General features: G+C 40.0%; 2 protein-coding genes across 3 annotated transcripts; both read right to left on the bottom strand.

The window, feature by feature from the left end:
- Window positions 1-281: 281 nt before the first annotated feature.
- slc27a4 (solute carrier family 27 member 4) lies at window positions 282-16228 on the bottom strand. Of its 2 annotated transcripts, XM_029516289.1 has the most exons (14): window positions 15797-16227; window positions 14208-14369; window positions 12375-12585; window positions 11973-12156; window positions 9976-10134; window positions 9327-9396; window positions 9040-9131; window positions 8365-8474; window positions 8037-8246; window positions 7622-7748; window positions 6675-6812; window positions 6438-6602; window positions 5645-5791; window positions 282-4894 (listed from the first exon to the last, which is right to left on the bottom strand). In XM_029516289.1, exons 2-14 carry the CDS (start codon window positions 14366-14368, stop codon window positions 4737-4739), a joined length of 1932 nt encoding a protein of 643 aa, XP_029372149.1. In that variant the 5' UTR covers window position 14369; window positions 15797-16227; the 3' UTR covers window positions 282-4736. The 2 variants fall into 2 exon arrangements, with proteins under 2 accessions (XP_029372149.1, XP_029372150.1); XM_029516290.1 differs by lacking the exon at window positions 14208-14369 and having other exon boundaries at window positions 15797-16228.
- Window positions 16229-17935: 1707 nt separating this feature from the next.
- On the bottom strand, window positions 17936-22837 carry swi5 (SWI5 homologous recombination repair protein). Its single transcript, XM_029516144.1, has 5 exons — window positions 22660-22837; window positions 21895-21937; window positions 21712-21815; window positions 21322-21416; window positions 17936-18490 (listed from the first exon to the last, which is right to left on the bottom strand). The coding sequence occupies exons 1-5, from the start codon at window positions 22755-22757 to the stop codon at window positions 18426-18428; spliced, it is 405 nt and encodes a 134-aa protein (XP_029372004.1). The 5' UTR covers window positions 22758-22837; the 3' UTR covers window positions 17936-18425.
- Between the last annotated feature and the right edge of the window lie 268 nt (window positions 22838-23105).

Genomic DNA, 23105 nt, shown 5'->3' with positions numbered 1-23105 from the left:
GAGTGGTATCTTATCTCCAAAAATGTCCTTACAGGTGCAACTTGTCACATGAGTGAACAAGTTCAATGTATAGAGATCAGATGGGATTAAGAGGGAATCATTTCTTAACACAACAAAGCCATTAAAGTTTAGCTTGAGGTCTTTTACTCAAAATTGGTGCAACCTTTGAGGGTAAATGGTCATCATAGTCATAAAGTAAACAAACTGCGTGTGGAGCTCCACTCAGAAGTGTGGTGTCACTCATACTGTTAAAAATGTTTTCTACAATAAGAGCCTGAATGAACAATTTAAATTGTTTTTATTAATAATGATTTTTCCATTTGCAGCACTGCTTTTATCTCATTTTCTTTAAATGCATGATGTATACCGCTATCCTTCAGTGGACAAGAGGACATCAGTGTGTCTCACACACACAGCACACCTCACAGACCTCCCCTACACACTCTGCACAAGTTGGTGCCTGTGCGATGAGACGATAAAATAAAAATAACAAGAAAAACTTTTCACACAAAGGCAGACATGTACAAACTTCTCTAGTTTGTGCTCTTTTTTTCAAGTGTCCTACTCTAGCAGTGTTTGATGTTCCTGAGGACCATGACCGAAAGGAAGAGACAAACAAAAAGTGCAAATAGAGAGAGAGAGAAAAAAAAAAATAACAATACAAAAATGGTAAGAAATGTTGATCATATGACCAGAGAGACAAACAGATATACACAAATCTTCAGTCAGGGCTTGCTATTTGTGGTTGCCTGGTGGCTACTGATCCTCACATGGTCACAAACGTCACTGTGATTGGTTCTTAGATCACATGTCAGTGGTTTACACTCAGAAACTCTTGATTGAGCCGAGCAAACACTGAGGACATTGATGTATGTGAATCTATCACATTCATAACGGAGATTGGCTGAATAAACATTTACATGAAATAAAATGGCCAAATTTACCATTTCAGTGTTTAGGCTAGAGGCATTATATTAGTTTAATGATTTTAACCATTGTCATGAAACAGTTGCATCTCTTTAAAGTTGGTGAACAAAAAATCCACATTTTAAAACACAGCATGTTAAGTTTCATTTAAACTATTATTTCTATATCAGGGGTCCCTAACCTTAGTCCTGGAGGGCTACTGCCCTGCAGGATTTAGATGTTTCCCTCCTTGAAAACAGCTGACCCAAATGATCACTTTGTCATCAAGCTCTGCAGTCACTCATTAGAATGCAGGCCAGTAGCCCCCCCAGGACCAGGCTTAACAGAGTTAACCTGAACCCTGCTCCATATCCTGGGCTGAGGACATTACAGTCCGTCTCTTTGAGTCTCCTTTGTAAAAGGAAGTATAAATTAAGGTTTACTGCCCTCCTCTGGTCAAACAGATTATTTAAATCCTCAATACCCACTGTCCCATTGAACCCGTCCCTGCAGGCCTAAAGCTGGAAAATGGCTCCTGGACAAGATTTACCACCAATTTCACCCAGAAAAGTAGATCCATGGCTGGTTCCTTGTGCCAAACAGTAGAAAACAAACAGACAAATTAAACAAAACAAAACAAAAATAAAATAAAATAAAATATATAAACTAAAAAGAAAAAAAAAAACCTTATTTGATTGTCTTCCACTCACTCACAAATCCTTTTTTAAAAAAAAATACTTAATCACAAAGCTATAATTTCACACAAACAATACAAGAGCAAACACAAAGAGCAGTGAAACAATCACAGAATAGTACAATTCTTCAAAAACAATAATTTAAACTCATAAAAAAGAGAGAAGAAAATTGAAACATCTTATTCAGAGTGCTCTATCTGGGGCTGTTGAATCATGCGCCCCCTTGGTGGGCTGGGTCCATAAATGTAACCCTCAGTCAGAAGCATCATAACAGCCAAATTGTGTTCCTTCAGATACATAAATCACACTTCACAAATTCATCATCATCGATCACTCATTTGCTTGTCAGACAGTCATGAGAACATTTCACACTCATCATTAAAGAATAAAATATGTGTGACTACATAAGAAGCAGGGATGAATCTCTCTCAAATGGCTCTTTTGGTCTTCTTCCCAAAACAGTGGAGTGATGAGTGAGCGCAACGTTGCCGAGTGCTGTCGGTAGACTACAGCCGACAAGGCTGACTGTGCAAAGTACAAACTAATTAAAGCCATTGAAAACACTGAGACTCAGTCTGCAGAAAACAAAGCAGCCTAAGCACTGCCATGAAAAGGTTTCTGAATTGGAAGTTGTCTACATTAAGGTCCGACCTTAAATGCTGGAAACATCTGGCCTGGCTGTACTGTAGGTAACTTAGAATGTGGTCAGTTGCAAAGGTAAGGAAAAAATTTAATTAAAAAAAAATTAAAAATAAAAAAAATCACAAGCTAATGACAGACTACACACAACATTGACAATAGATACTTGAAAACAGTTTTGAGTGTGTAGGAGGAAGTTGATGTTGCCAATCCCCCTGACAAATCCCAAAAATTGCTGAAGGAGAGAATCCCTCTAATGTGTCTAGGAGGAGGGTGGGGGGCTGCACAGTCAGAAGCCAGAGGAACGAGGACAGAGGAATTGCGAAGGAATGGAGTGGTTGGCGGGCAGAAGACAAAGGCTTGTGATAGTGATATCTTAAAGAAAACCCAAGGAACAAATAAAAACAGCTAAAGGAGATTATGGTCACAGTCAGGGCTGGGACATCTAAGGAGAACAAAGAAAGAACCCTACAAAATTTTGTGACAGCAGCCTTGCAGCAATTGGATACCAGGTGAGACAGCAACACAAACCGGTCCTGCACCTGGCAGGATAAAGATGTCTATTGCTGGGCTAGTTCTGCTTCCTAGGAAACGATTTACAGTGTAAAATTTGAGCTCCAAGTGTTTGGGCCAGCATTGTGAGGCCACTATAACAGAAAAATTGGACACAAACAAATGAAATTGTGGTAGATTGCCGAAGCTGAATGAGAGGAGTGAAGGTAAAAGTCCAACACAGGGACCATATGAGACACAATGTGTGGGGCAGGGCCTGTGAATCTGGGAGGTGAACTCACAGTAAGGCACAGTGCTCTGCTTGTGGTTGACGATGCTCTTTCATGCTGCTACAACCTCTGATGACAGCTACTGCAAACAAAAGACAAGACGTCGATAACAGAAGACAAATTATTTTCTTCTACTGCTCCATTTTGAGACATCCTCTCAGTTGCAGTGTCCGTACTCCCCATTTATGAATCTTTGGATCGTTCGGCTCTCCTGGATCTGGCAGAATATCCAACTTCAGCACCAGAATATTGTTAAAAACACAAGTCCTCTCAATTAATGCTAGTCGGTGCTTCTCTCTCGCTTCAGTTCTCTTCAATTGTTTCAGAAGAATATATATGAGAGTGGACTACCTCTTTGGACAAAACCTGCACAATAGAGTCAGGCAACCTTGCTGCATGTTAGCTTGGTAGGTGAGCAGTGATGTGTATGGAAGTAGCCCCATGTATTTAGCCCAGGGTTGAATCAGTCAGTGCACTTCACTGTGTGTTCCAACAGCTGATATAAAAATTCAGAAAGCAGTTTAATTCATGAAGACTATTGAAGCATGGATTTGGATTCACATAAAGCAGAAAAAAAAACCTGATTCATTTGCACTGCAAATAAAGATAAAGCTTTTACAACAACATAAATTGCTAAAACATTCATATTTCTTTAAACATGTAAACAAACGTTACGAATTAAATATATCTGGTGCAATGAAGACATATTTTTATACAAAGCTTGATTTTATATCAGCTGTCATGTGGTGCGGCTCATTATTGCACTGCAAACTCTGAAGCCATATCATACTTTAGAAAAACTTTCAGCTTCAACCACTGGTCTAACTTAACTCATGAAGCCGTTGGTTATATGCCAAAGGCTCTCCAAGATCGTTCACTTCTCACTTTACACAGATCTTTATGTGTTACTTTTTCACTCTTTGTGTCCTCAAACAGAGGAAAGGCGTTATTGTCACTGGCAGCTAATTGTGCAGATCAAGTCAACGACAGAGGCTCCAGTCTTTCACAAAACAATCTCACTAAAATAACAACATCCAGAGAGACAGTTGACATCCTCATAGGTCCTCAAGTGTACTGAATTTGCGTTCCTCTTTGTCATGGATCAAGTTTGCATTTTCATGTTTTTGCGTTCTGGATGCTAGGCAGCCCCACCCCCCCCAAAAACACACACTCACAAACTGGTCTCTCCCAGTCAAACATCCGGTTTGATAGACCATGATCGGCAGGCAGGGGTCGTCTGAGGGCTGTGTGCACTGGGATTGGTGGCTATGAAGAATGGTTTCAAGTTACCAAACAGACCTGGTTACTGAGTTTGTGCCTCTCTCTGTGTTTGCTGAGGTAGCGAGAGGAGATGCTGCTGAGGAGACTTCAAGAGGGATGGATCGAGAGGTGCTGTGTGTGTGTGTGTGTGTGTGTGTGTTTGGATATATATATGTCTGTGGATGATGAGCATAAGTCCGTTTTTAGAGATAAAAGAGCAAAGTGGGTTGAGAATACAATGTTTAAGTGTGTGTGTGCCTGCGTGCGTGTGTGTGTAAATGTGTTGGCATTTGAGATTGGGTGTGTGGAATGTGTATGGCTCTTACTTTAAATTGTATTTTTGCGTATATGGGGACAAGGTCCTGCTTTCTGCTATCCTGCTCTTACAATATTATTTTCTGTTCTGTGTTTGTATATGTGTAGATAACGTGTGTAGATGCAATGGTCATCCTTATCATAATTTGTGGTTCCCTGATACTATGGAATGGTAAATCTCCTCATTCAGCTGCCGATAGCACCCTCTGCTGGAATCCAGGAAGTAGAGTCTGTCTGACACCGTGCTGGGGTCAAAGCCGTCACTACGCAACTCAGTCTTCTGAAACTTAAATGTTCCTGAGAGACAAAAAGATATTAAGTACATATTTCAGTTTCCCTTACATAACCTCTAAGCTTCTTTCCACATACCAGTGATTAGGAATTACCAGAATTACTCGAGAAAATGTGTTCTTGCTATTCAATCAATTATTTTTATTATTGTTACTATTAATAAATTAGTAGTAATGATTTTGAATTGGAGTGGTTGCTTCAATGAACAGTCACAGATTTGCTTATATCTAAATGTATGTGAAGCCAATATCTAAAACATTCAATTTGAAAACTGCAAATGTAAACTGAACTGAAAGGAAACATTTTGTTTTTTTCTCTGAACAGACACTTCTGATCAACTTTTTACTTGTACTTGTCTGTGTTGTTTGAAGTGTTGCCGAATTGGAGTGAAAAGCAGGACGTAGGGGAATGTGAAGTAAAATGAGGGAAAAAAATTACAAAATATAAAACCTTTGATTTGTATTTTGGCCCAGATTGAAGAGAAAAAAATAAATAGAGGCAGGAAAATGAGACAGCATTAACTGGCTGAACCAAACTAAACTGCTGTCAGTGAGGTGCCACTTTTAGATATGTGCATTGGGAATTTGCCTTTGAAAAAAATATTCTACAATTACTGATTCTCTGCTGGCATCAAACAGTATACATGATGTTACAAATGTGCGCTTGTTCCCACACAGACTGAGACAGAATTATATTTATATTTCCTGTTTTCCCTCTTTATGTTTGACACAAACAGCAAAGAAAGGCATATTTTACCTGTCTTGCTGACTTCTGGAAGGAAGCGGAGGAATACTGGTCTGGCGTATGTTGGGAGAGCCTTCTCCATGTCCTTCACAAACCTCTGCAGGTCAGTGGACTGAGATGGATCAGCAATGGCTGCCATTCCAGCCTTTCCCTCTGCTCCTGTGCACACAGATAGAGCCAAGTTAGCAGTTCAATTCCGCGGATGACTCAGGATTCAGGTCAGATTCGTACTTGTGTTTGTGCATGGAGGTGATGAGTCCGGTGCGTGTCTTAACACAGTCTGCTGTCGTCTCTATGATGTGCATCTCTAGTTAAAGGTCACTACTAGTAGGATTAATACATGTTTTTAATCTTGCCACAGTGGCTGGAAAGTGGCATCTGGAATTTCCTGTGCCAGTGTGCAGACGCTTAACAACAGCGCGTTTCTTTTTTTTTCTCGAATGGCAGAAATAGTTTAATGTCACTATAGGTCAAGAGACTGCAGCTGTAAAAACACTGTATTGGTCAGCTCTCATCTATCCATTCATCTCCTTATATACTCAGCAGTAAAATGTGATGCGGTCTTTGTTTGTATCCACTTTATGTATTTATTTATTTTCTTTACATCAGTGATTGTGGTTTGATCTTTGAGACTTGTTTTTGGGGACTGAATTTGGTGTAATTTGACACAATTTTACGCAAATGGGAAAACTCTTCGAAAAAACCTGCCAAGGATCCCTGAAGTATATTTCAAGTGCAAGGAAGAACCCTTACCCTAAAAATGGAGAAATGACTTACGCTCAAAATGTCTGTTTGAAGACATTACCTGGTACTTCCACTCCATACACAACTACATCTTTCATGTCCAGTAGTCGGCTGAGAGTTCCCTCCACCTCGGTTGTTGAGACGTTCTCTCCTTTCCAGCGGAATGTGTCTCCTGTCCGGTCCTTGAAGTACATGTGACCGTTTTTATCCATGATCAAAACATCACCTAGTGAGAAGAGGCCAAAAGATAAGCAGGGAACACAGCGTATAACTGTGTGTGCATGTGTGAGTCACTAACCAGATAGATAGGCTCTATCTCCCTTCTTAAAGACATTATGAGCAATCTTCTTGCTGGTTGCTGATTGGTTGACATAGCCATCAAACCTCCTCAGAGGGTCATTCTGACTGATCCTGCCGACTAGCTGGCCTGGCTCACCTAGAAGAAGATGGAGAAACAAAGAATGGGAGAGATGAAGCATGAAAGAAAGGTGTGACGTGGGATTTACAGTATGATTGTATAAATGCCTTCGTGTGAATTTGAATTAACCATACAGAGTGTATTCTTTTCAGAGGGCTAATGTTAAAAACATCTTTTAAGCTGCCTATTCAAGGAAGGAATGCTGTGCCATTCTTCTCCCCGGCTGCTCTGTATGAACTGTACAAACACGTAATGGAGTCCATTGTCCTTCCACCTTTATGACGGCAGTAGAGGTCACACTGCCAAATGGCCATCTGTGTAAAGGCAATCTCACTTCACACCTCTAACTCCAGAATGCTGGCATACAATCTAAAGCCATACGCTGGGATGGAATTATGGCAGCCTTCTTTGGTTGAGTGTATAAATGCCAAAAAACAAGGGACCTTCTTAATGGCAATATAGTTTAACCTTTTTGTAGAAGGGTTGAATGAATTGTTGAATATTAAGCCACAAATTTTCAATTTCTATTTTGTTTTAAGCAGAATAACTCAGCCAGTGACTTTGATTTTGAAAAAAAAAAAAACAAAACAAAACAAAACAAAACAAAACAAAACAAACAAACAAACTAACTAACAACAAACACCCAGCAATGTAATTCACTAAAAGCTGCACTTGGTCAAAAATCCATGTTTATTGGTTTGAGTGATGGTATCAGAGTTTTGAGTTAAAATGCAAATGTATGCAAATACTAAATCAGAATCAGTATCAGTTGTATTGACAAGATTTTTACCACTTCCCTCTTTGCAGACGGGATACGGAAAACGTACCAGGCTTACAGGGAATGCAGACCCCATCAGGTCCTCTAATGAGCTCCATGGTCTCTTCATTAACCCTCACCAGTCTGATGGGGTAGATGTAGGGTAGAATTTGACTGTTAAAGCCACATGCTCCAACCTAGAGGAAATTAAAAAATGTGAACATGAATGCTTCAGTTAGTGAGGGAGATTTAAGGCACACAAGTCTTAACTAACCAAACAGGACTGTTTTGTATTGAAGCTGCCAAGACTTGTACAACACACTTACAGATCATTAGATGACTCAATGTGAGGAGGCTTTTAATTCAATGACCTAAAGAAAATCCTCTGATGCGAAATTCTTTCAGGTTAGAAAACTTGCGTGGTAGTCTAAGGATTTTATTCTGTCAGAGCATTATCACCACTTCTTTGCAGGATGTTTTCCCACCTTGTTATCAAAGTTGCCCAGGCTGCAGTTGCACTCTGTAGCTCCGTAGAACTCTGCAATCTGTGGGATATTGAAGCGCTTCATGAACTCCACCCATATGGACTGGCGAAGGCCGTTGCCCAGAGCCATGCGCACCCTATGCTGCCTCTCTGTGTCGCGAAATGGCTGGTTCAGCAGGTATCTGCAGATTTCACCAATGTATTGCACAATCTGGAAGATGGCAGTAAGAAAAATTTAAATTAGTTAGCGACATAAACACCAAGAGGCTACAGTGTGCTGCCAAGTAACTAAATCTTTGACAGGGGCTTTTAATTTACACTATGCTTACAGTGCAGTTGTATTTGACACAGTCGTCCCAGAAACGGGAGGCGGAGAACTTTTTTCTGATGACCACAGTCATGCCATGTATTATACACTGGCCCACTCCTACAATGTTTCCTGCGGACAGAGAAATACGGATGGTCATGGTTGCAGCATCCCAGCCACAGCAAGGACATATACAGACACAGCAACATGCAACTTCTACTTTTATTTAATATTATATTATATCTTTGTAACATTATCTGAATTAAGTGTTGTGCAATTCTTGTCTTTGCAAACAAGTGAAAGTGTATGAGTATGAAGTAAAAACTTGGAAAAACCCACAGAAACATTAAATGATAAACTACTTGGAAGTGTACTGCTCACCTTGAGGAAAAACTGCATTGTTTAGACAAATCTGATAATCCCTAATACCCTATGTACACCCTACACCCTAAAAAGAGAGTTGTCTGAGTATGTTTAATAAAACTTTTTTAGTTTGTTTCAAAGGGCCTAGTCTGGTGGTTTGAGTTAAAGGTTCCTGTAGCTGGATGCTCTGTACTGAGCTGTGGATAAGCCAAATCAGCAGTTGCTTGCACTTAGCTGGAGCGTAAACCTTGACCTGACCAAGACAATGGATCAAAAGGTTTGAAAAGAGCCTTACTGTACTCTTAACTTTCCAGGCACACAGTTATGGCTTTACCTGCAGAGTGGTAAAGTGGAAGGCAATCATACAGCACATCATCTGATGACATCCGAAAGCCATAATATACCAAAGCTGCCATGCGGTAGTATCTGGAAATCAGGGTCAGGAGAGGCAGGAAAGAAGAAGAAAGTAAAATTAGTCGAAAGAAAACCAACATACTCTGTTATTTCTTGTCCATTCTCGTCTAACAGTATTTGTTCTCCACATGAAAGCTGCATGGATCAAGAAAGAGAGCAGGTGCAGTTCCTGTGTGTCTGTTAGTTAGCCGCACGGCTCCTTCCTACCTGCTGTGCACCACAATAGCAGCTTTAGGCATCCCAGTGGTTCCTGACGTGTAGATGTAGAATAAGCGATCTGAAACACAGAATGATATAACACAGATAAACTAACAACAAAATGCTCTTTGAATGGTCACAGTCTGAGCGTGTTATGTGTTAATGCACTTCTGATAACTTCAGCAGTGTAGATTCTTGGCATTCATCCTTAATAAGACTAACAGTTATGATTGCCAGCTCAAAATCAATAACTATGCTTTTTCCTCACTTGACCAAGGACTATCAAATTTGTTTAAATTATCTAATTTATCAGATTATCAAATTGGGTTTAATTGTTAAATAGTAAAACATTCTTTCATTTGGTCTATGAACATCATATGATTAATCACACAAATACCAGTAATAGAAGCAAAACATTTCAATGGTTATTTTCTGGATATTTTAGTTCAGTGAATGTTTATTTTTCTCTATGATAAACTGGTGAGGTACCATTAGACTTTTGATGGAAAGAATGTTCGAAAATGTTATTACTAATGACCAAGTCTTGTGTTGATTGGTGAATTATTATCACACCACAGAAAAAGTCACCTATAATCGGTTCCAAAAGCAAAACTCCTAATTGTTAATTGATGGACTTGATGGACACAGAATTTCTCACCCACAAAGGAGCTTTGTGGTGGGCTGGGCAAGTGGGATGGGGATGCGTCCAGCAGAGGCTCTAGGCACTCTGTTCCCTGTGGGACTCGTTTGGGGTCCCAGTCTCCAGAGCAGAACATCTGCACTGTCTTCCCCATTGCATTGTGGACCTCGGAGACAGCTATGAGAGGGAAACACACACATTAAAGCAAATAAGATTTGTTTCACAATCTGAAACTGCAAGAGGACCGCATATGGCACAGCATTTACTGTAAGCAGCACGCCGGACAGACGCCTTAGAAGGCGTAAGGCAAGTTTAGGGCTTAGGGTTCAAATAATTCTGTGGTGGAAGGTGGGAAAATGAGAGAAAAAAAAGAAAAACAACTTTGTACAGAGAGAGTAAGTGCAATGTGACTTGGTGAAGCAGAAAAAAATACAAGCAACAACAAATTAAAGTCTATCCTGAAAGAACAGACAGCGTTTCTTATTTTAAAAGCCTCGTGATTTGCTAGCTCAATACTAATGCTGCCGCTTTGACTTTAGCCTCCTCAATGGCCAGGAGGCAGAGTTTCCAATTACTTAAAGGCACAAAGCACATGACAGGTCCAGGATCTAATACAAAGACTGCTCCATCAATCTCAGGGTGAGCAGCTCAAAACTCGTTCTCTCTTTATAGCTGTTGAAATCAGAGCTTTTGGATTGGGCAGAGACTCAGAAAGCATCACGATCAGATTGAAATAGATCTATAATTTATGTTTGACCTCTTGACTGACCTGCTGCAGTTTGACATCATTAGTGCCTCTAAGTCCAAGCAATATGAGGTGTAAATGCTCACTCATAATTATTGAACACATACATGATCAGTTAAAGTGATTGAAATTTTTAGAAGCTTGTACACTTTCATTGCTAAACTGACACTGTGACTTTCATGATCACAATAGAATCTACATGCAGTACCCTGGTTTTTATGAATACTCTCGACAGTATGTATAGGCTTATCAAAACCAAAATAAGGCTTTATACAAATATCTGAAACTGGGATAAACTGGGATAAACATGCCCAAATCATACCTAGGATACTGGTGGGAATGTATACTGCTCAGTGTTAGGTAAAGTGCAGTACTAAGCTATTCAATTTTCTGTGCTATAATTTTTAATTATTCAAGGACAAATTTTCTCTAACAATATTGCTCATATAGAAAATAGTGTGTGGCTCACTGGGGCCTTACAGTGGTTTCAAAGCAGCTCTTTTGTCGTAGTCTTTATTTTAAATCTCTGTTTTTTATTGTCTAATCAGTTCCTAGCTGAATATTATGCTGTATATGTCTACACCCGTGCCTGTGTGGGCTTCCTCCAGGTACTCTGGTTTCCTCCCACCGTCCAAAGACATCATGTTTAGGTTGAGTGGTGACTCTAAATTGTCCGTAGGTATGAGTGTGAGTGTTTGTCTCTGTCTCTGTGGTGAACTGGCAACCTCTCCCGCCCTCGCCCAGTGTGAGCTGGGATTGGCTCCAGCACCCCCCTCAACCCGGAAACAGATAAGCAGTTGAAGATTAGAATGAATGAATGAATTAATGAATGAATGAATATCTATACCCCTGTGCTGTAGGTCAAACCAGCCCTCCTCCTTTGTCTCTTATCTATTTCTGCTTATCAATTACAAATATTCTTTGCTCAGACCTTGAGCAAAGCAGACTGAAGACTGAAATATTTCAACACTTGCCCTGTCATTGCTTCATCCCTTCTTCCCATCCATCAGCCATCTAAAGCTCCATTGACCAATAATACAGAAACACCACCCATCTGCCTTTTATGACCTCTGCTTTCACCACTCACCTCTCTCAACCCAGAAGAAGCAAAAGAACACTCATCAGCATGAGGGAATGCCATATAATGCTTGTCATGTCCTCTTGGACAAACTTCACACTTTTAGCTATAAACTTTACTTACTGTTACTAAAAAGAACAAAATCTGTCACATATCAGTTTATTCCCCTTTTTGATTATATCCTACTCTCACCATCAGTCAGCTCTGAGCCAAACACCACAGCCTTGGCACTGGAGATGGTGACACAGTGGACCAAGGCCTCCAGTCTCAGATTGAAGTTGATGAGAGCGGCCTCTACTCCAATCTTGGCCATACCCAGCCAGAGGCCCACGTACTGGGACCTGTTCTCCATGAAGAGCGCCACAACGTCACCCTCCTGAGCAGACAAACAGAGGGGTTCATCAGATTCTCTGCCCTTCAACTGATTCATTGAAATTTAATTTGGATTATCTTGTTTCCCTATAGAAGGGAGGATCAAAAATACTCATATGCAATAGACATTAGTTGGAAAGGTGTCTGCACATAAAGTGTCACATTTCACATAGAAGTCTATTTTTCCAGTCGTCCTTTAAGGAAATTATTTTATACATCTACCTTGAAACCCCGTTCCAACAGCAGGTTGGCCACTCTGTTGGAGTACTCATCCAGCTGTCGGAAGGTCCACCTTTCCCCGGTCCCTTCAAAGATGAGTGCCGTTTTGTCCCCGTGGCGGCGCACTGTCTCAGCAAAGATCTTAGGAATTGTATTCTTCTCTCTGAGGTGACGTTTGACATTCATCCTCACCCGCAATAACACAACAGCCGCACTGAAGAAACAAACGAACAAGGTAACCAAAATCAGCGAGTTGATATAATGTTATTTGTCCTTTGATTGTAAAAGCAAATGTATCTTACCTGGCTGACCTTTGCACATACTTTCCATACATTTTATTAGTTTTATCCCAGAGTATTTGTTTTTTCAGTGTTAAAAATATGGTCCCACAGTGGGGAAATTGTAAATATATCCTATATTCTCATATATTACTACATTCTAAATATGTACAGTGTGCAAAATTTAACAGCGCTAGTCAGTAAAAACATTATGACTGGCTGGTTAGATTCAAGGGGCAAAGTCTGTATCCCATTCACTACTTTTCATTTATGTTCCACTGGTACAGGTAGTGGGCATTCTACTGAGCAACATCATAAAAGTCTACTAAACCAAGTCACTCCATGGAAACACTGGATTTCTTCATTACATAATTTTATGTCTGTCCAAATAACCATCATTTATTGCTGCTTGTTTGTTTCATTTGTGCACCTTACCCCAAAGCACACCACACAATAAAAACGTATGCATCCCTGAGGAAATTTAATAATTTAATAGGGATATGTTAAAATTTTAACTAAGAGAGTGTCAGTACGCGGAGCTGAAGTTTGATGTATTTGTGTCCGAGTAGATGCACTGATCTTTTCTCTTTTGAAGTAGAGGCATGTAGATCGTTTTGGATTATTCCTCATGGAGGGTCATAAAATGCCATCTTTTACAATAAGAAAAAGAGGAAAACTAAAAGGAAGTTAACCGCAAACCAATTACCACAGCAACTTACAACTGTAAATATTGGCTTGAAGTAAGCATTTGGTGGTTAACACTGTTTAAAGAAAGCCTCAGGTCCTAGCTGCGGATTTATTTGAAGGTGATTTCAAAGAAGCTACACTGCATTTTTGTAGGGTTCAAGGTTTGAAAACATTTTACATGTTGAAAATGATAATCCTATGGACAAACATCGCTGGAACAAGCAGAAGTCAGATGATGGATCATTTTGAGTAACCCCATGATTTTCTTCCAAAATACAAGGACACTGATGCGATATCAGTTATCAGTCATTGTTTCATCACATATTATTACACTGACCCGTGATAAACATCATTCTGATTGACAAAAAGGACTTGCAACACTTTTATTGGTCCTATGTGTGCATGATACCAGATGTGTACCACTTTGTATCCAAGGTCTTGTTGTGGCTGACTATAATTCTCCCCCATTATCCAAAGAATTTGGATGGTATCCAATTTTTGTCAATCTTGATTTGTCAAATTTGATTTGGCTGTTTTCTATATTGTGTGAATTATATTTTTTTCTATACAAAAATAAAAGTGATTTAATATCTCTTTGACCTTGTGACCACAATAATGTTTTCGCTCCTTTCCAGTTGATACAATCTAAATGTTCGTACTCTCAAAATTAAAAATTTAAAGTAAGTACCACTATGGTGGTAAAGTGCTTTGGACCTGAGGGTCAATATTCTGGATGTTAGCGTCAGCGTAACATGATTGTTGTTTTTTTAAATGTTTTTTATATTTTACATGCCTGAAAAAGAACACAATTTTAAATGCTAAATGTATCTATTTTTAATCATTTACCCATAACACACAACCCCATGCTTACTGTAAGTCTCGGCCAATAGTTTTAGCAAAAATCTGCAGGAAGCTCCATCCTCCGCTTCCCAGGTAGAAGATGAAGATGGCTGGGCAAACCTGGTACCAAGGCAAGCCCACCAGCAGCCTCAGCACAAACAGCAGGGCTGTGCAACACACTAGACGCATCATGCTGAAAGAATACACACACATATAAATAGACAGAGATACTAGCTACAGACCCCAGATAGTAGTCGCAAACACCCCTGGCACCAGTTTTGTATATGAAAGATTACGAGATGTTTACTGAAGTAAAAGTGAGCTTGAATCTACATTTTCATGGTAGTTTTCAACTCAGCCACATAACTATGTTATCTTGGATTTTGTTTACAGAGCATGTGTATACAGTCAGTCCAGCAGTGACTCAGCTCTAGTAGGCTGAGCTTATAGTTAATTAAATATATGTTGTCGTCTTGCATCAAGTCTGCTAGTGACCATAGTCATATAAAAAGAACACATGTTTTGTTCAAATATACAACTAAAACTAGGACAGTTTGTGTTTCTACATGCATGGGTCTGATAAGAATCCGGAAAACCCCTGATTGCCTTTCTTCTTGGAGCTGAACAGAGACCAAGGCAGGACCTTGGGAGAGCCCTAACTCTAATTAATATATTTTAACAGCTGCGAGCAACAGAGGGCAGCATGGGCCGACATTAGTGTTCAGTTCCACCTGATAGCGAGGAAAGCGATCCTAACCCAGTAAACGACAGGTTTAGTCTGCTTATTATCTATTCATTAGGCTACTTAGAAAAAACACTTGGGGGGGGGGGGGTCCCTTTATCATAAAGGAACAAGAACTGGGCCTTTATTGAAGCCTTCATTTCTGGAGTCAAGGTGCTGATAGGATCTTTGCCTGCCTGGCTGTAGTGCTGATGGCGGCTTTTACTGTGCTCGGTGTGGATGATTAAATTACTCTGAACGTCCGACGGATGGACGTGTCGGGATTTCTCAGAGGAGATAAATACAGGAATACACTGCTTCAGTCGGGGGGGGGGGGCCCTCATCATTCGCATTTGCTACACCCGGAAATTTAAAAGGCGCGTAGCATCATATTGCGGTAGTGGATGGGGAGAGCACACAGATGCTAAGCCCACTACGCACATTCATATATCTGTTTTTTTTTTGTTGTTTCTAAGAAGGCCCATCACAAACAGCGTGCGCGGGCCTTCAATCGTGACGGCGTCGGACAGTTTAGCTGACTGGTGCGGGTTTGTATGGAGACAGGCGCACCGGGGCAGCAGGATGCGCAGCGTTTGGTGCGCATCGGCTTAAGCGAGGAAGCGGATGGACAGTGTGACGGCACCGGTAACCTCACTCTGTCTGTGAAGATGAAGAAACAATATGATGCCCTCATCCATATAAGTTCCCCCTCCCGGACCGAGAGCCCCCTGATATTAAAGTGTCAAGCCACATTTCAAATGGCCAGCCGGTTTTGGGACCTTTCTCCTGCCAGATAATAACCAGACCCATGCGCGAAGTTGAACATGACGGGGACGTCCAGTCACCTTGGGCTGTGGCTGAGATGGCCAGTGTTTTGTTTTGTTTTTTGGCTTACATACCTTGCTCTCCGCTCACACCGTCACAGCATGCAGATGCGCAGAAATTTCCTGACGTGAACCTCGCCTGGCCTTGTGCGGTCCCACCTTGATCGGATTAAAAGACTCTACGGCTCGGGCCCCCTCCGCTCCTCGCCGCCGCTCACTCGGGTTTCAGAGACGGGCAGGGACGCACACAGAGGCGGACAGACAAGCTTCTGGGTCCACTCCTGTAGTTAATACCACACCGAGCTTCCACCGCTCCTCCTCCGGGTGGGGGGGGGGGGTCGGGAATCAAATTCTCTTGGCGGTGCGCGTCGACTTTGACCACGAGATCATTATCGGTTTATTGTCACACACGCTGATATCATTTCTGGATTCATTGTAGCCGATAACCTCGCTAGCAAGCGTAATTCAAATGACCTTATAATTTTCTTAGCTGCGGCCGCCCACCGCCGTCAGCGTGTAGTGTGTGTCAGGCATAAGCGCTGACGGAAAGCGGCAAGGGCCAATAGTGAACTGCGGTTCTTCTTTTTTTTTTTTTTTTTTAATTCGAGTCCTCATCCGGTTAAGGGCGGGGTTTGCGGCTTCAGCAAAGAGGAAATGCGGCGTAGCCCTGCCTACCATCCCGGCGCACAGCGGACTCCACTCACAAATGACAAGGCCATGATGCTGAACAGCGCGGCGAAAAGTGAGCCCTGCCTCTCCCCGTAGAGTCTCGTAGGGTCCCCGTCTCCATCCATTATTTCCGTGTGCTTTATATATCCGTCTGTCAACGCTGGGGACCCAAAGAATGAAGAAGGACATCTAGTCCAACGGCAGCCCGGTCTCCTGGATCATGTGCCACTGCAGGCCAAAATCTACAATAAAGGCTTAAACCAAAAATGTGATTAAAATGTTTGGTCTAACTCATTCAATGTATAAATGTAGTCTTTTTTTTTTTTTTATATAAACCACGAGTCTTGCAGCACAACAGAATAACGTCGGCCTATTTCAAATCATACAACTAGGCTGGCTTCTATCACAGCAATTTGACATTTCACCCTCATTGCATAATTAGCTACATAGTTAAAACAGTTTACCAAAACTAATGGCATCATATCACAAGAGGTTTCAGTGGTGGAGTGGAGAGCTGAAATTGAAACCGACATACTAACATAGGAAAGTGTCAAAATGTATGACTTTCCCATTCATTTGAATGGGAAAGTGTGTACAAACTTGACTGGTAGTGTATATTTTCATTTCTTGCAGAACACCTTACAAGTAATATATTTTCAATAGCCATCCCCAATCTGCTAGACTAAAGCGGCCTCATCACATAAAAGTAAACATTTAACCGCTTGATTGGGCTTTATCACCTGGTGTTGTCTAGTGCCTGAAAGATAAGTATTCGAAGATCAAGATATAATACTAAGACTAGTTTTGACCTGCAGGTGAGAGATTAAAGTGCACTCACGTTTTCACCGCACACAAATTTTACACAAGAGAATAAATGTACATTGACGCGCAAACACAGTCAAACAGCACTGTCACAACTGTGCAGTGTCTCAGCTAACAGTTGAAGAGAACACATTATCAGTCACTCTCAGACAGATAAAGGCACACCCAGTATATTACAGTATGCCCTTTACTTGCCCATTCTGTCGCTGAATATTTCAGGCAAACAGAGTAGCATTGGGGACCCTTCTTAAATAACAATGGGTAAAAATTAATGAAAAATAAATAAAATAATTGCTCCACGATGATCCCCCAAATCTTCACTGCCCCCTTGCACTGATTTGCAAGTCCCTTAAATCTGCTAGAGGGATATATGATTGTGGAAACATTGCCTAATACATTATCCTGAAATCTCCCAGAGGTGTTTAGTTGGGTTGAGGTCTGGAGACTGTGAAGGTCATCAGTGTTGGTATGATGAAACCTTCTTGAAGCACTGAGGCTCTCAATCAACTACTTTGATATTTTATATAAATATATTTCTAAAATAGAGACAATATTTTGTCATCTCAGTGCAGGGCTAACATAAACCTAATTTATAATCACACTAAGTAAATTCAGTGAGCCCTGGTTGATCGCAGCCATTTATTTATTGACTGCAAACAATCATTTCACGAAACAGACAGGAAAATTGTAGCTGAATGTGACAGTTATCTAACTCCGCCCCCTTCCCATTAGGACTTTTATGTGGGTGGCCTTAAGATGACCCCAAGGGATGTTACACTACTTAATGTGTCACAATCTAAGTCAAACTGCCAGGCCTGGTTTAAACGTTGCATCTCTTTTTAACATTGGTCTTAGAGGTGATAATAGAAATGGGAACATACTATATGAAGTCATCTTTTAATGTGTTATTTTCAGTCCAGAGTATAATACAGTAATAGCGGAAACTGCTTATTTCACATTTTAAGGTCGAGCATTGCCACTTTTGAACAGGCATTCATATAACCAGGGTTGTATTCACACAGTTACCAAACTCCACTTATTTAAGGTCAAATTGCCTCTAAAATGTATGTCCCCAAAGCAAACAAGCAAAACAAATTAATCCCTCTATATAGATTTTTTATACATTTTTGTTCATCCTCCTTTGATCTTTATGCTCCTCTCCACTTGGTCTTAGGAACAACTGTTCACACTGTGTTTTCACTATTTTCCTTTCTCAGTCATCCAAATCCAAGCCAAAGTGGCTGTAGAGATCTCTTGTGGTGGTCCCTCTCAGGGCAGCTGCAAGACAAAGTAAAGTGAGGGGTAGGCCCTTTCAGCAGATTATATTGCAAATTTCCTCATTTCTTTCATACAATCTTGAAAACAGTCAACAGACCAAGCCAACAATGATAGGACTAAACAACCACTTTAAACATAAAGCATTTAAAAAGGATACAGAAGTTTTACAGTTAAGGTAGTATAGAACAGAGATGTTAGTCCTTCTATGCGGAAATTTCCATTTACACTTAAAATATAAAAATGAACCTTTTTCAAAAGGTCTTCTTTATTCTTGTTTAAGTAGAACTTATTGCATATAACACCACTGAACACACAAATCTCTGCCTCATTTTGATTCAAACCAAGTTGCATTGGGCTGACCAGTCTGCCGCTTCTGACAAAACTGTAACTTCTATTGGTGCAGTATTCTCATGCATTGTACTGGTAGGATCATTCTGGGGCTGAAGATTGCACATATATATGGACTTCATTAAATCAACTGAATACTAATCTCCAACTGTGAGATCATGACAAAAATTCAGATTTTTTTCCCTCACTAGCCTTGAATATATTATATGCAATAGTCCAACACTAAAGCGCTGCCAATGTAATTTTTTTTTTTTTTTTAAACGTAAATTTTTTTATGTAAATATCCATCATTCTTGTTCGGATTTTTGGGGGCTTGTTATGTCTTAATTTCACACAGCAATAGGCAGAGAGGTTGACAGGAAATGAATGACCCTCAGCATGGGATTCGAACCCAGGACGCTGCAATTACATGGCACAGGCACTAGCTACTTGACCACACGCACTGCCCTCCATACAAATGGAACTCTTAATAAAGTTCATTATTCATTTCATCAATAAGATCAATCATAAGCTGACTGAACTTCACTTATGGGTGAAACTTAGCTTATTCGGACTAAGGAATCTTTACCAAATCTGAATATTTCACAGAATATATATGGAAAAACAGATAGTTCTAAATGACAATGATCTTCACCCAGATTGACAGACAGTCAAATGGACATTGTGAAAGACAATAGGGACCGTTGTGTTTCGAGGGTAACAGCAGGGCATCTCCACTTGTCTCCTGTCTTTTTCTATAGCCTGGCCACTGCTGTGCTCCCTCTCAGCTCAACAGCATACAGTACAAAAGCAACTCAGTATTTAAGTGTAGACTCTTTGTTAAAGTGCGTATGTGTCTAAGAGAAAGTGAGAGAGAAAGAGAGCAGGAAGGGGGCAAGAGGGGATGATAGCATGTACACTTTGTGCACATGTGAGTTTATGCATGTTTCTGCATGATAGAGAAATTGTAATTGTGTATGTGTGTTTTCTGTGCGTGCGGCGTGGGGGTGTGTGTGTGTGTGTTGTGAAAGAGTGTCATTGTGTCAGAGGGGAAACGCCATCTCCATTCACTAAGAGGTCATTATCATCCTGACTCCACTGTACTGAGGGAGGATTTAAAGGGATAACCACCTTTTAAATTCCAATACAGTTTTTCAACAAAGACTGTTACGGAAAAATTTAAATATGCAATTTAGAGCATACCAGGAAAAATTCTGATTATCTAGGCACATATTCTGCAAAGACTGTATGTAGTAGCATTTTAACACTACACAGACAAATGCATACATGTAAAAGTAGGTAAAAAGTCATGTTTGTTATGAATCATGCACAGTAGGAAGTTTGTATCCTCACAGACACACACACACACACACACACACACACACAAAAATAATAATAAAATAAAAAAAAACCCACTTCAGCAATTTAAGTGCTAATCTTATGGGACAGAATAGTTCATGTGGAAGGCTATTACTATTTGAACACAGATGCAATTAGTGTTGTGGAATTACACGAGGTCTAAAGTCAAATCATAGACTAACCTTGGCTTTTGCTTTACCCCCGAGAGGCAAAAAGTGATACAGCTCTGTTGCCCTCTGGTGGCAGGTTGTACAAACATTTCAATATGGATATGCTGTTCACAATTTGCCTACATGCAATCTCTGAAATACCTAAAACCTTTATTCAAATGTTTCCTCCCATGATAGTTGTTATGAATCGACAGAGACTATCAATCATGCACATCAAAATAATGTAAAAATGTTGATATGATTGGGTGGTGAAGCTGATATTTCGTGTAAAGGTGATTTGACTTATTGCAGTCATATAGGTAACCTTTAAGGATGCGATAAGCATTTTTGTTTGTTTTGTTTTAGGTCCAGCTGACACCACAAAAAGGCATATTGTTGTATATGTCATCAAGTCTGTTCGGGGTTCACACTGATAACTGTCCCAAGAGTTGTAAAAATTTGTCACAAAGACAGGCAGCTCATCGTTTTTTTTTTTTTTTTTTAAACACGCTGTCACACAAAAGAAAAAAGCCAGAAAATTTATCTTAAGCAACTGGGTGTAAAAGGAGCGGTAGACATGTTTTTACAAGGACTATGCCTTTAATTATTAAAAGCTGTGCATTTTTGACTTCTAAAACTAATGCTATTGGGGAACTTTTTTTCATGGGGTGTGTGGTAATGCTGTCCAAAAAAAAAAAAAAATAAATAAATAAATAAATAAATAAAAATCATCACAGTCATCACTAATGTAGGATTTAATTAATCATAACCAACTACTGGTTAGTACAGTTAAAGGTAAATTATATCAGAAGATTAAATTATATTAAATTAAGGTATGCTGAAATGTTAATAGTACACTATTGTTGACGAACAAGGCCTTACAATTTAGCGGTATTCACATTATAAAGTATGATATTCATAATATTCTATGCTCCAACAATTATTGTCACCTTTATATTCTACCTCAGACTACGGTCACTATGTGCATTGTCTTACCAATACGGCCCAGGAGTGATTGTCCAATGTCTTTAATGTCATTGTACTCATGCAGCTTATCAATATGATGTTCCAGCTCCTCTACGCTGTATCCTCTGGAGACATACATACATACATACATGCATAACAAAAGAAAATCTTTGCAAATGCTTATACAGAGGCATACAAAAATAGCAATACCTGTAAAAGGCTAATCCCACTGTGTGCAGAAAAGAAAATACTGATATTATGGGTATTTCAGAAAAAAACTTGCGATATCCTCACTATCTCCTGTCCCCACATTCTGAACTAAACCATTAATAATCACTTTAACATGCTTAACGTCATCATGTATTATTCAAAATTGACTTCAAAAAACAGAGAGGGAAGCACATACACAGCTGTACTTACTCAGCTTCCAGCTGTGCTATGTCTGTGTCCAGCTGGTCTCTTCTCCTTTTCAACTCGGCCACCTCCTCTGCAGGACTAACTTTAGCACTCTTGGTAACCTGAGTCTGTGAGGTGCAAAACAGGAAACCATGATAGAGGCATGTACAGTTGCATTAAATGCAGGATGTGTGTTTGTTCACATACAGGTGATTTGAAGCTGCATTGAACTTTCTTTAAGAGTGGCGTCCTAGAGAAAGAGAGACAATATTGTTAAAGAAAGGGCAAAACAAAATGACAGATAAACAGAGTAAAGTATCTCTGAGGTGATTTGTTATTTGCTCAGCAACTCTCCAGTGTCCTTCGTGTCAATAATAGCAATGAATTGCTGTCAGTTCTGAGACATTTTAGCCAGGGGGAAGGAAAAAAAAAAAAAAAAAAAAAAAAGGATTTACAAGACTGCCAACATCCCACAATAAACTGTCTCCCTTAGCTGCAATTAATGGTTATTATCAAACTAAGAATTACCCAGAGACAAATTAGTAGTTTCCAATTGTTTGCAAGACAACAAAAACTTTCAACACTTTGAAAGATAAAGATTCAGATTAACCTTTTGGAGATGATAAAATGGATTGATTGTTGTTTAAAAGGTAAGATTCAATATGGTCCAACTTTAGCTAACGAAACAAACATTATTATTACAATAAAATATTGAACGTACGTGAGACGATCTAACCAAGATTTTGTAAATAAAAGGTGGGCAAACGCAAAACATCAACAACTCGACAGAAGAAACGTTATCATTAGCAGTAGCAGCACATGTCGCCTCAGACGGTCTGGATTAAATAACTAAGCCAGACGTCAGAGAGACTGCTTCATACCAGATATAATAAAACGATGCAGTTAGTAAATAATACCACATACGGTTATCCACGCTAGCCCTGACAAGCTAACATTAGCCTTATATTTTACCTTGTCAGACCTCCTCTCCTCAAGTCTTTCGCCTCTAGCGTTGAAACTGAACAATCGTCTGCACTTGGGTGGCTTTGAGGAGAGTGCTCTGTGCTCATAGTGTCTTAAATATTGTAAAAAAAATGCCTTTTATACTTAATTTATCACGAAAAATACGAGGAGAGAAACCGGCAGGAAGTTTGCAGTTCGCGGCTAACAGTAAACACACCGGAGCTAAGGCCCGATTGGCGTTTTGAAGCCAAGGGGCGGGACTTCATTTGGTTACCCCGGTAACGACAGAGCCACAAAAGACGGTCATGTATCTTATCTCCAAGCTTCAGTTTTATATTTCAACTCCAAATTTTCAACTATTTTTTATAAATGTGAAATTTATCGTCTAATGTAAAGGCCTATAAGCTTTCAGCTTTGAGGTAAATTCTGCTATTCACCAGCATTGTTTCAGGAAG

The sequence above is a fragment of the Echeneis naucrates genome, chromosome 12 (genome assembly GCF_900963305.1).
Source record: "Echeneis naucrates chromosome 12, fEcheNa1.1, whole genome shotgun sequence".
Classification (NCBI taxonomy): Eukaryota; Metazoa; Chordata; class Actinopteri; order Carangiformes; family Echeneidae; genus Echeneis; species Echeneis naucrates.
Note: the sequence above shows the minus strand (reverse complement) of the source record. Positions and strands in the feature narration are given on the sequence as shown.

What these genes read in the sequence shown, in the direction of transcription:
- swi5 (XM_029516144.1), bottom strand. Translation starts at nt 22,757, where the DNA reads ATGAGCACAGAGCACTCTCCTCAAAGCCACCCAAGTGCAGACGATTGT. An exon ending in AGGAGAGGAGGTCTGACAAG is followed by an intron (nt 21,938 to 22,659) that starts GTAAAATATAAG and finishes CTCTTTCTCTAG; the next exon opens with GACGCCACTCTTAAAGAAAG. An exon ending in ATAGCACAGCTGGAAGCTGA is followed by an intron (nt 21,417 to 21,711) that starts GTAAGTACAGCT and finishes GTATGTCTCCAG; the next exon opens with AGGATACAGCGTAGAGGAGC.
- slc27a4 (XM_029516289.1), bottom strand. Translation starts at nt 14,368, where the DNA reads ATGATGCGTCTAGTGTGTTGCACAGCCCTGCTGTTTGTGCTGAGGCTG. An exon ending in TGTTGGAACGGGGTTTCAAG is followed by an intron (nt 12,157 to 12,374) that starts GTAGATGTATAA and finishes TTGTCTGCTCAG; the next exon opens with GAGGGTGACGTTGTGGCGCT. An exon ending in GTATGGAGTGGAAGTACCAG is followed by an intron (nt 5,792 to 6,437) that starts GTAATGTCTTCA and finishes CTGTGTGCACAG; the next exon opens with GAGCAGAGGGAAAGGCTGGA.